This window comes from Astyanax mexicanus, chromosome 15 (assembly GCF_023375975.1).
Source record: "Astyanax mexicanus isolate ESR-SI-001 chromosome 15, AstMex3_surface, whole genome shotgun sequence".
Taxonomy (NCBI): Eukaryota; Metazoa; Chordata; class Actinopteri; order Characiformes; family Acestrorhamphidae; genus Astyanax; species Astyanax mexicanus.
In genome coordinates this window covers 41,149,978-41,163,596 of record NC_064422.1, presented here as the reverse complement: position 1 = coordinate 41,163,596, position 13,619 = coordinate 41,149,978, and the positions used below count along the sequence as shown (strand labels likewise).

General features: G+C 37.6%; 1 protein-coding gene across 4 annotated transcripts in view; it reads left to right on the top strand.

The window, feature by feature from the left end:
• usp54b (ubiquitin specific peptidase 54b) overlaps positions 1–13,619 on the top strand; it is a 207,348-nt gene that overhangs the window by 117,469 nt on the left and 76,260 nt on the right. For all 4 annotated transcript variants that reach the window (XM_049464549.1, XM_049464548.1, XM_049464547.1 and 1 more), the window contains one exon: positions 11,808–11,942. In XM_049464549.1, coding sequence (XP_049320506.1) covers positions 11,808–11,942 — 135 coding nt within the window. The remainder of the gene's footprint in view (positions 1–11,807; positions 11,943–13,619) is intronic.

Below are 13,619 nucleotides of genomic sequence, written 5' to 3'. Positions count from 1 at the left end.
GCTTTAAACAGCCACGATTGCCATTCAGTTAAATAAATGTTCAACTTTCTGCAATCTCTGCCTTGTGATATAAATCTTATAATAATATCAGACTGAAATATGCAGTAAAAGTCATATCGGTAGTCATGGAGACTTTATTGCTTCTTGGAAATCTCTATTTTAGTGTTAATAAAAGCTGTGCTGTTGTGAAATGTGTTGAATAGAGCAGTGATAATGATGTCAGTATGTAAAATGTAAATGCAGTCTAGCACATCTATCTATGTATGTACTTATCTTATAGCCTGAGCTGCAGCAGCACACTGAGACAATGTATTAAAAATCTTCATTCAGATTCTTATTTGGACTTACATTAATCTTTGGTAATATTGCAATATTCTTTACACAGTACTGTAAATAGATGCACTATATCAAGGGAATTGATGATGATGATGATGATGATATGTCTGTGTGTCTTTAGTATCATGAGGGCGCAAAAACTAAGCCTTATGCAGCTTAAAAAACACAAATGGCGTGTACTAATTCTCTTAATTAATCATGGGTGTGTTTAATTATGGGCGTAACATGAAATAAACCAATCAGTGTGCCAGCTGTCATTCCCTTTAAGAGCCGGGTGAGCTCTGACTTTGGCGTGTTCGTATCTTAACAGCACGGCGCTTTTGTGCGTCTCAGCAGAGACAGATACTGACTTGAGCGTTCACACTGTAAAGATACACCAGCAGCTCTGCAGTGTGTGTGTGTGTGTGTGTGTGTTTAATGAGCGGGGGTGTACACAGAGCGCTGGGAGCACCTATAGGAATGGAATCTGATGATTGGCTGTTGTCAGGGTTTTAATCAGTCAGTGGAGCTCCTGTGTGTTCTCCACCAGCAAAATAGAAACACGCCAGAAATTTACCTGAACACACCTCACTAAACTCAGATGCTATTTTATCAGTACAGACATGAAAATAGACTGTTGATGGTGTGTAAGATAAGATAGCAATGAGCATTGTTATGCGCCTTGCACAGGGTGTATGATAGGACCCTAAGACTTTAGGTAAATTAATAATATAATAGTGATATAGACCTTACTCATTCTGCCTGGCTCAAAAAAAGTCTCCACCTGGATTTAACTATAAGTAAAGGATGTGGGGTTGCTTGGTTGATGCTGCAGTTGGTCTACAGGTTTAGGTTCAGCAACAGTATGTGCTGAAAGAATGAGGTCAGCTGACTTCCTGAATATACTGAATATAGACCAGGTTATTCCTGGATCAATGGATTTTTTCTTCCCTGATGGCACGGCCATATTCCAATAATATGACAACGTCAGGATTCACGGGGCTGGAATTGTGAAAGAGTTCAGGGTTCAGGGAGCATGAGATCATCATTTATCATTTTCACACATGGATTGAGAGAGAGTTCACCACAGAGTCCAGACCTGAACCTCATTGAGAATCTTTGGGATGTGCTGGATGGAGAAGAGCTGCTTTGTGCAGCGGTTGGTCAGACTCTACCATCATCAATGCTGCTGCAAGATCTTGGTGAAAAATTAATAAATTAATGCAACACTGGATTAAAATAAAAAAAATCTTGTTACATTGCAGAAGCTAATTGAAACAATGACACAGAGAATGCGTGCTGCAATCAAAGCTAAAAGAGATCCAACCAAATATTAGAGTGTGTGACCTGTTTTTTCTGTGTATTTGATGCATTCGCCAGCTGCTTCGTTCATTTAGCCTTTATGACAATTCCCCCTGTTGGTTCTTCTTGGAATAAACTCCCTGTGAGTAAATATCAACTCATTTTAAGTGTATATTTTAAAATATTTATCCCATCTAGAGTAAAATACAGCTCTCGGCTGGAGTTAATTTTTACCATGAACTCCTTCACAGTGTTAACAAATAATGCAAAGATTCGTGTTATTAAACTAATATTATTAAAAAACATTGTAATATTTTAAAACCTTGGAACATTTTGGAGTAAAAATGTATGCCAGTGTATTTTTTCATTGCATGGAAACTTTAATTCTGCATTGCATTTTTCAGTGCATTTCCAGCACTTTGTCACAATTAACAGTACAGAAGATGGTAACTTGCTCTTATAGCCAGCAACACTTCAACTAAACAATCAACCATTATATAAAATATAATGAAATACTCCATGGACGGAAGCCCTGGTGGGCAAGACTACACACTGATGTTGAGCTGGGATTGTGGGACACGCCCATTAGAGTGTTCAGTCATGCTACTCAACACCTTGGAGTAAACTGTGAAATAAACTCTACACCACCAAGAGTTCCCCTCTACTCAACTTGTAGTTTAAGTTGCAGAATAAACTCACACAATTTAACACTTTCACACATTTTTTTAACTCCAGAAATTTGCTGCGTAGAAACAAACTCACAGATCCACTAGCATTCGCCATCGTTCAGTAAGATATTGTAACTTTGATGAATCAAACCAATGACTGACCCATAGACTATTCTAAAACTGGCATAGGCCTCTCTGCTGTAAAAAAAAAAATCGAAAATCGAATCGTGACCCTAAAATCCTCGATTCGATTTTATTTCCGATTTTAGGGTCACGATTCGATTCGATTCTCGATTTTCTTTTTTCTTTTTTTACAGCAGAGAGGCCTATGCCAGTTTTAGATTAGTCTATGATCAGTCATTGGTTTGATTAATTATCTTATTTCAAAAGGTGGGCTTGATATAAGTGATGCAAAGTGATACAAGTGATCTGTAATACACCACATTAGGCACTAATGGTCAAATTTAAATAATTTAATTAAGATATATATGTAATGCCATCTAGTGGCTTTTTTATTAGCAGCAGTGTGCACTATTAAAACAGCAATGTGCAACATAACAAAATAAATAATAAAAAAATACAGGAACAGTCATGTACAAAATAATAGAACAATTAGAGCCTTAACAAACTGAACTCTGTCCTACTGTAACAGTTAAACATGAAAAATAAGACTTTAAGACTTTTTTGGTCCCTGAGAATGACAAGTTTTTTCTTTAATAAAGATATATTATTAACTTTATCTGAGAGAAAGATGCTCCTTAAGGTACCAACACTACAAACATATTTGAGGCTAGACAAAACAACTGTTATTTTTATATTTTCTTTAAGTTTTTCTTTAAGAAGATGAGAATGTCCACATTCTCTGGAGAAAGAGCTGCTCTTTCAGCAGTCACAATGTCCGCGGCGTCGGCTACAGTGTGCTGCGCCGTTTGCGTAGCTTAGAGGGAGGGATCGTCGATCCTCTTTTTGACTTCGAGGCTCGAGACCATGACATAATTTAATGTGTGTGTGTGTGTGTGTGTGTGTCTATTTGCATTCTCAGTGTCCTTGTAATTTGGAACAGGGTGGGGGTGCGCTGATGCTGTAGACTGGTGACTGGTGTCTTTGAGTGGAGGTTAATGTCTCATTTCACAGGCAATGCCTCAGGGTGTGCAGATGACAGTGAACCCCTAGTGTGTGTGTGTGTGTGTGTGTGAGTGTTAGTGTGTGTGTGCGTGTGTTTGTGTGTGAGTCTGTTTGTGACTCAGTTTGCATAGTTCTGGTGCAGATGGTACAGTTGGTATAACTCTTGGATCAGCAGATTGACTCTGAGTGTGTGTATGAGTGTGTTTGTGTGTGTGTGTGTGTGTGTGTGTGTGTGTGTGTGTGAGTCACATTCTCCTGTGGAATAGTGCATTGTGTCCTCAGCCCAACCTGTCAGTGCTCTGGCACTTCTGCCAGGCTCTCTCTGGGCATCATGTCATACACACCAGCCTGTGGGCATTGTTCATTTCTGACTCTGTCTCAAATCCAGTTCTGGTTCTGGTTCTCTGGTTTGGTTTTTGTGTATTTGTTGGTGCTGGTCTGCACAGTCTAATTTGTAAAATGAAGTGTAATGGGATGGAGCTACAGACTAGTAGCTCTCCAGCCCAGAGGGTTGTTGAACCCAATTGCAGAATAGTTGGTCTCAAAGCAGGTAAACCCAAGAAGAAAGAAAAAAAAAGAATAATAAATAAACACACAGCTCCTCACGCAGGATCGAACCCGTGTTGTCAGGGTCGCGGCCCAATACACTACCGCTGCCCCAGCTAGTGAATTGGGACATGGCGGGAAAAAAACGCTCTTATAAGAAGAGAACGGGCGAAAACTAAAGTCCTGCCGAGCGCGACAGAGAGAGAGACAGGGGAGGATTGTAAACAAAAGCTCACCAGAGAAGCTTTTTATTATTTTTTTTATTATTATCGTTCACTATAGTTTAAGTAACCTCTCTATGATGTAAACATGCTCTTACACACATCATTAAGGGCTATATACAGTGGCGTAAAAAAAGCCCAGTATTAACCCCACTACAGATTCCTTTCGTTTTGATATTTTTATACCGACCCCATAATAGAGAAAATTACCCCAGAACCCCCTGAGAAACTAATCCCGTCCGGATAGGGCTTATGTCTTTAAACCAAAAGTAAAAACTGGTTCAATAATGCAGAATCCAAAAATGATAAAGGAAGTAAGAGTATGGAAGTATGGTAGTGTGTCGTACAGGGGTGGGACAGTAAAACTGAAACACCTGGTTTTAGACCACAATCATTTATTGTGGTGACGGACAGTTCTGGTGGAAACAGGAGAGTCGAGGTGCAGATTGAATCCTGCGTGATTTGATCAGCCGTGGTTTTATTGGAGTTTTTTTGGATACAATCCGGGTTAGCACCCAAACATCCCTTTCAGACAGCTTCTTCTTACAGCGTCCACAGTTAATCCTGTTGGATGTGGTTGGTCCTTCTTGGTGGTATACTGACATTACCCTGGATACCGTGGCTCTTGATACATCACAAAGACTTGCTGTCTTTTGAACTCTGGTATATCACCCATAATGTTGTGTGCATTGCAGTATTTAGAGCAGAACTGTGCTCTTACCCTGCTAATTGAACCTTCACACTCTGCTCTTACTGGTGCAATAATGTGCAATTAATGAAGATTGGCCACCAGGCTGCTCCAATTTAGCCATGAAACCTCCCACACTAAAATGGCAGGTGTTTCAGTTTCATTGTCCAACCCCTGTAGATGTCCAGTAACATGCTGTAGGCTGAGCACAGTTACACAGGATGCTGCTGTGTATAAATAGCTGTAGCGTGAGCTGTTGCGTGTGCTGTAGCGTGTGCTGGAGCAATCATGCAGGCTGTGTTGGGGTTGAGAGGAGCTGTAGGCACACGGAGGGCTGATTGCTGGGCGTGATGTATGAGCCTCACACACACACCGGACTTCCATTTGGCCCTTATCTGTCCTGAGTATTTCATCAGCGGCTACTGGGAGGAGGGGGGAGGGGCAGTGTGTGTGTGTGTGTGTGGGGGGGGGGTGTAGGCACAAGTGGGAGACTGTACATGTCTGAGAAAGAGAGAAGGAGAGAACGAGAGAACGAGAGAGAGAGAGAGAGGAAGAGAGTACATGGAAATATAAAATAAAGTGAAATTTTTTTCTTATACAATACCAATCTAAAACTTTTAGAACACACATATTTTTTAGTATGAATAAATAAAGTTTAACTTCTATAGTGCCTTTCTAGAAACCCAAAGACGCTTTACAATTTACACGTTTTACACACAACCATTTACTATCAGCACTCATCCACACACCGGTGAGAAGCGGCAGCCAATAGCGCACAGCGTACTCTCAACCGGAAACAACCGTCAACCTGGAGGACCGCATCGGGCACTACAGCAATTACCCAGAACAGAGTGCCAATCCATATCTAAGCTCAGAGTCATGCATACATTTACACCCACACACACAACTTACATACATACCACACGTTTTACACATACACACCAGGTCAATTTAGAGTATTCAATTTTTCTAGGCGATTTAGAGTATCCAATTTACCTCATCTCCATTTTTTGGACTCTGGGAGGAAACCAGAGTCCCCGGAGGAAACCCACACAACGCAGACACTGGGAGAACATGGAAACTCCACCCAGATAGGGACTTGAACCCAAGACACCAGTGCTGGGAGACTTTATTAGTGTGATTATATTACAGGACTCTTTTTTTTTTTTACTCTCCTATTTAGGTACTTTTCTTCTGTTTATTCCAACTGTTTTCGTGAATGTTTGACTTGCATACAGCTTTTTAATCAGAAGTGCAGTTTTCAAAAAAAAAAAAACGTTATTGTTTGATTTTTTGCCAGTTGAGAACAAATGGGAAGAAATTTGCACGTCAATGTATGTCACAGTTTTCGATCTACGAAGGCCAAATTCAGAAGGCCTCTATGACTTGTCATGTTCTTTTCCGAAAATACATGTATGTAGTAAGAAATTTCCCTATAGGAAGGAATGTGGGGCCCAACATTCCGTCTCACACACCAGCTGATTCTGCGCACCGAATGTCTTGTGTGCCCCATGCCCCAGTACTGTGTGTGTATGGAGGAGCTGCTGGATAAACCAGCTACTCCACATAAGTTTGGACACCCGGCCCCCCAGCCAGAACTCCAGTACTATGTGTGTGAATGTATGAAGGAGCTGCTGGATAAACCAGCTATTGGTCAAAAGACTATGCACCCTATCTTATACTCCATAATACTCATTGCTACCTGTGCACCCATTTGAGTATATGCAGATTAGGGCTGTGTATTGGCTAGGTACAACACGTATCACAATATAGGGGCTAAAATTCACCAGGCAATATATTGCAAGTGTTTAAATAAAAATGCAAACAACTGTTGAAGTTTTAATAACACTATCATATTTATAAAATCTGAATAAAAGAAAAGTTTACTTTACTAGTTGTGTCCAATCCAAACAGTGGAATCTAATGACAGAGTCGAACACTGCTATCTAGTGGGCGGGGCTTAAGCACAACACTAAATGAACCACTTCTGACACCAATCTTTACGTTTAAACGTATAATTAAACACTGATACTGTGTACATACTTGAACATTGATACAGTTTTACAGAACAAAATACTTATAATACAATATATCAATACTTTGATATATTGATATTTTCTTAGATCCTTATTGCAGATGCTTGGGTGAGATTATGCTTGTGTGCTTTAAAAGAGAGAGAGAGAGAGAGAGAGTAAGTGAGAGAGAGGAAGAGAGAGGGAGAGAGAAAGAAAGAAAGAAAGTGAGATAGAGATTTCTTCTATTTATTCCACCAGTTTTCATTAAAAAAAATATTTAGGCATGTGTGGTATCAAAGAAAGAGAGGGAAAGAGAGATAGATAGATAGATAGATAGATAGATAGATAGATAGATAGATAGATAGATAGATAGATAGATAGATAGATAGATAGATAGATAGATAGATAGATAGATAGATAGATAGATAGATAGATAGATAGATAGATAGATAGATAGATAGATAGATAGACTTGTCTATATGCTGTGGCAGGACCCAGCAGTGTGAGTGGAGGATGAAAGTAAAAGAGTGGTGGAAATTTCCCCTCATACTTGTCTCACTCTGTAGGGTAGATACACCCCCCCTTTCTCTCTCTATCTCTTTCTATCACCTTCCCTCCATCTCCCCCCTTTCCTTCTCTCTCCTCTGTTGGTGCAGTGCTGCAGTCCCCACACTGCATTACCTGTTCCTGTGCCACCAGCCCACCCCCTCTGATGTAGACCCAGCTTTCTATACAGGTGCATCTCATATATATATATATATATATATATATACATATATATATATATATATATATATGTATATATATATATATATATATATGTATATATATATATATATATACATATATATATATATATATATATATATATATATATATATATATATATATATATATATATATATACATATATATATATATATATATATATATATTATATAGATGTATTAAACACAGAGTGATCTAATTTAAGCGTTTATTTCTTTTATTGTTGATGAACATTATTGTTGATGAACAATAATGATTATGAAGCTTACAGCCAATGAAAACCCAAAAATCAGTATCTCAGAAAATTAGAAAATATTATATATTAAGACCAATTGGTATTTTTGGCAGTACTGTGGGAAGTGTGCCAAGTCCTGCTGGAAAATGAAATCCGCATCTCCATAAAAGTTGTCAGTAGCAGAGGGAAGCATGAAGTGCTGTAAGATTTTGTGGCAAAACAAAACTGCACTGACTCTAGACTTGATAATAAAACACAGTGGATCAACACCAGCAGATGACATGTCTCTCCAAACCATCACTGATTGGTGGAAACTTCACTCTAGACCTCAGGCAGCTTGTCACCATATCTATCCCCACCTGCGCGCTGTCTCGCGTCCGGACCAATCAAGAGCTGAGTCAGCACCGAGCTCAACTCAAAACCCGAGGAAAACAGCAAAACAACAGTAATCGGCCCTTTAATCAGGCATTTAAATGGCTTTTTAAAAGGTAAATAAGAGCGTTTGTTATTCTGAGATTAAAAGCGTGAATTCAGGAAATTGGAAATATCTGCACTGCAAAACTGTGCTGGACTGAGGTGCACAGCTTTCCACACGTGCTCACCTTTACAAGCACGTACCCAACCATGTGGATGGAGGCCATGCGGTTATTTCGTGTTCACTCCAGCCCCTCCCCTCCCCCACGCGCTTTCCCTCCCCCTCACGCTTCTCAGGCAGCAGCAGCCTGTCACTCACACAGACACAGAGACAGCGCTGTGTATCTACTTCTTGTATCAAAAATCAAAACATTGAAACATTGCTCTTATAGAGCTTTAATATACTCTTTAATATTACATTTACATTGTTAAAAATCATAAAAAGACAAAAAAAACATTAAATGTGAAGAGGTGTGTGGAAACGTATTTAGCTACTATTTTATATTTTTTACAATACAATAGATAGATAGAGGTAAGATTGTTATTGATTATAAAGATTATATCAAGAATTACAGCTACTTAAAATATGCTCTTTCATCCTACAAATTATCGCACAGTGCAAATTACTGTACTCTCTAAAAATCTTTTTAAAGTAACTGATTTAATCAAAGAATCATGATGCTGAGTTAAGCTGTTGTGTTATTGTGTTGTTGTAGAGGCTAACGTCAGTGTGTGTATCAGGCCATTAGCGCTGCTTATCAGCTGTACTGAAACGAGCTCTCGTTCTTTTACAGCTGTTCTTCAGAAGGTCTAATAGCTGTGTGGGAGTTGATGGACAGCGGATGGATTATCTGCTGACGCTTTACACAATAGACTATAAGCTGAGACTTGTTTTTTCTCCATTAAAACACTCAAGGACATCCCTGTCCTTCGTAACTCCATAACTCCATAACTCACGGAAGTATGTTTTTTTTTTTATGTGCAGGATTGACAAAGAAAACTTGTCCACCTTTAAAATAATAATAAAAAATAATAAAAAATGCTAAAGAAATGTGCAGAATGACAAAAAAATAATCAAAATATGCAACATACTACATACAGTGCCATGAAACAGTGTTTGCCCCTGTTTTTGCATTTTATCGTACTTTCACACCTACAATTCTAAATTCTAAATAAGAAGTATTAAGTTTAGAAAAAGGTATAAAAAACCCTTATTCTACGCTATCTTTCAAACATGGTGGTGGTAGTATCATGCTCTGGCCCTGTTTTGCTGCATCTGTGCCAGAACAAACTGTCATCACTAATGAAACAATGTTCAAATTCTGAACATGGGTCATGCAACAAGACAATGACCCTAAAAAAAGAACAAAAAGTAAAGCCATAGTTTATTTAAAAGAATGTATCACATGCCATCCACATGGAGTCCTTAACACCACTGGCAGAGAGGAGAGCCCTCAGCAAGCTGCTGAACATCATGGACAATGTTCACCACCCTCTGCACAGCACCATCACCAGGCAGAGGAGCTCATTCAGCGGCAGACTGCTGTCCCAGTCCTGCTCCACAGACAGACTTTGAAAGTCTTTTGTCCCTCAGGCCATAAGACTTTTCAACTCATCTCAGCACAGCAAACTGAAGACTCTGTGACACCTTTTCTTTCCAGCAATTCTGGCCACACCATGGACATACCCCCATCTATGGTCACACTATCTTGCTGATGCCCATAACACTATTTTTATAGTTCTACCATATTTTGCACTAGTAGTTCATTCACTAGTTCATTCATCTACTGTTTACGTATCATTTGCACTGCTAAATTTAAATTATTATATAACTGTGTTTGCACTTTCTGTTTGGCTGACATCAGTTATCCTTATCCTTACTTTATGCACATCAACTGGTGTTCGCTGTCTATTGTGTTCAACTGCACTACCTCCATTTTACATCACACACACACACTAAAGACTGTACTTTTATAATTTAATTTTATTTTGTTGTATTTATATGTATCATTTATATTTTTTCTATCTATCTATCTATCTATCTATCTATCTATCTATCTATCTATCTATCTATCTATCTATCTATCTATCTATCTATCTATCTATCTATCTATCTATCTATCTATCTATCTATCTATCTATCTATCTATCTATCTATCTATCTATCTATCTATCTATCTATCCGTGTGTTGAGACAGTGTAATATGTGTGTTTTACCTAAAATATTTAAAATTCAGAAATTATAATTATACTTATACTTATAACCAAGTCTCACTGTCTCAACACATGGATGGCATGTAATACATTCTTTATACTAGTAAACTAAAAAAATGTATTACATGTTATCCGTGTGTTGAGACAGTGAGACGTGGTCTATATCTTTATAAAATAAATCTTTCAGATTATGTAAATATTTGAATGTGTGTTGTAACTAAAGTTTTATATAATAATGTTGTATAAATGAAGTAATTGTAATTAGGTAATATTGTATGCAGAAATGAAGTAAAGTTTACTAAAAGAAAGGATTGACTGAAATTCTGTTCACTTATTTACTCTATGTAAAATTTGAGTCTTGAAACCGAGTTGAAGTTACTTAAATTTATCTGAATTTAAATTTACTTAAAAAAAGCAAACTTTTTTACAGTAAATTTTGCTCATTTTTTTCAGTGTAGGCCTATATATTGTGACAGAAATGATTGCGATAATCGATGTTGTCATTTTAAGACCATTTAATGTCTCTGATATAATGATAGATAGATAGATAGATAGATAGATAGATAGATAGATAGATAGATAGATAGATAGATAGATAGATAGATAGATACTTTATTTATCCTGAAGGAAATTTAGGAATAATAGAATATTATAACAAAAAAAAATAATAATTATACCCTTTTAAAGAAAACAAAATTTTAATATAATCAATAATAATCATAGTTTGGAAAATAAATATGTTTTTCTTCACCTACTGCAATTCAAACTGTGTGTATGTGGGTATTTAAAAAAATGTTACTTTAATTTATCTGAAATTAAATGTACTTAAAAAAAAGCAAATGCAGAAAATTGCAAAACTTTTTTTTAAGTAAATTTTACTCTTATTTTTTTCAGTGTAGCGTCTGCCAAATGTAATATAAAGTAATGTAATGTAATATTATTTTTAACTTAACGTATATGTATAAGCCCAGGTTTGATAGTGTGTGTGTGTGTGTGTGTGTGTGTGTATGAATATGGAATACTGCATGTGGCGTGTGGGGCAGCAGTGCAGTGGGTTTCTGATGTGTGTGTGTGTGTGTGTGTGTGTGTGTGGGTAAATAAATCATTAGCTGTGATGTTTTTCTGAGTGACAGAGAGCGAGGGAGTGTTAACCTCAGGCATCGAGTGGCCTCGCTGATCGACGCTGTGCTGGAGTGTGTATATATATGTGTGTGTATATGTGAGTGTGTGTGTAGAGCGTATCCCTGCTTCAGTAAGTCTCACGCCGGTTGGTTTCCGCTGTGTTTGTGGTTGCAGAGCATCTTCGCTCAGTTCCAGTTCAGCAGTGAGAAGGTTCTGCCGTCGGATGCTCTCCGCAGCGCTCTCGCCAAAACCTTCCAGGACGAGCAGCGCTTCCAGCTGGGCATCATGGACGATGCCGCCGAGTGCTTCGTAAGGCCTATTTATATATTTATACTCTTTAATAATGTATTTACCTGAATATAACACTGTAATTGTAGCACTGTAGCTATAGGGATGTGTGTTGCCACGAACTTGGCGATATGTATCACGATACAGGTGTTATAATTCAATTTAAAGGTACATCTCAAAAAATTAGAATATCATTAAAAAGTAACTTTATTTCAGTAAATCAGTTCAAAATGTGAAACCCATATTTTATACAGATGTATTCTATTCTATTGTTGAAGATTATGGCTTACAGCCAATGAAAACCCAAATCAATATTTGGTGGAATAATCACAGTTTTCATGCATCTTGGCATCATGTCCTCCTCCACCAGTCTTACACACTGCTTTTGGATAACTTTATGCTGCTTTACTCCTGGTGCACAAAAATGAAAGCAGTTCAGTTTGGTGGTTTGATGGCTTGTGATCATCCATCTTCCTCTTGATTATACTCTAGAGGAACTCCTCATTTTTAGGTGGTCTCTTATTTTTTTCCAAAGTTGTAGATATATTAAACACAGAGTGATCTATTGTAAGCATTTATTTATGTTATTGTTTATTATTATGGCTTACAGCCAATGAAAACCCCAAAATCAGTGTCTCAGAAAATTAGAATATTATAAATTGAGATCAATTGGTACTTTTGGCAGTACTGTGGGCAGTGTGCCAAATCCTGCTGGAAAATGAAATCCACATCTCCATAAAAGTTGTCAGTAGCAGAGGGAAGCTGTAAGATATGAAGTGCTGTAAGATTTTGTGGGAAAACAAAACTGCACTGACTTTAGACTTGATAATAAAACACAGTGGATCAACACCAGCAGATGACATGACTCTCCAAACCATCACTGATCATCAGTACATTTTACATTTCATTTAAAGTAAATCAAGGGAGCAGAGTCTGGAGGAAGAGTGGAGAGACACACAGTCCAAGCTGCTCGAGGTCTAGTGTGAAGTTTCCACCAATCAGTGATGGTTTGGAGAGACATGTCATCTGCTGGTGTTGATCCACTGTGTTTTATTATCAAGTCTAAAGTCAGTACAGTTTTGTTTTCCCACAAAATCTTACAGCACTTCATACTTCCAGCTCTTTTATAGAGATGCGGATTTAATTTTCCAGCAGGACTTGGCACACTGCCCACAGTGCCAAAAGTACCAATTGGCCTTATGATATAATATTCTAATTTTCTGAGACACTGATTTGTGGGTTTTCATTGTCTGTAAGCCAAAATTGTCAACAATAAAAATAAATAAACACTTAAAATAGATCACTCTGTGTGATTTTACCAAATTAAAAACCTCTGGAATATAATCAAGAGGAAGATGGATGATCACAAACCATCAAACCACCAAACTGAACTGCTTGAATTTTTGCACCAGGAGTAAAGCAGCATAAAGTTATCCAGAAGCAGTGTGTAAAACTGGTGGAGGAGGAGAACATGATGCCAAGATGCATTAAACAAAGACTGTGATTAAAAAACAGGTTTATTCCACTAAATATTGATTTCTGAACTCTTAAAACTTTATGAATATGAACTTGTTTTCTTTCCATTATTTAAGGGTCTAAAAGCTCTGCATTTTTTTTTTGTTATTTCAGTCATTTCTCATTTTCTGCAAATAAATGCTCTAAATGACAATATTTTTATTTGGAATTTGGGAGAAATGT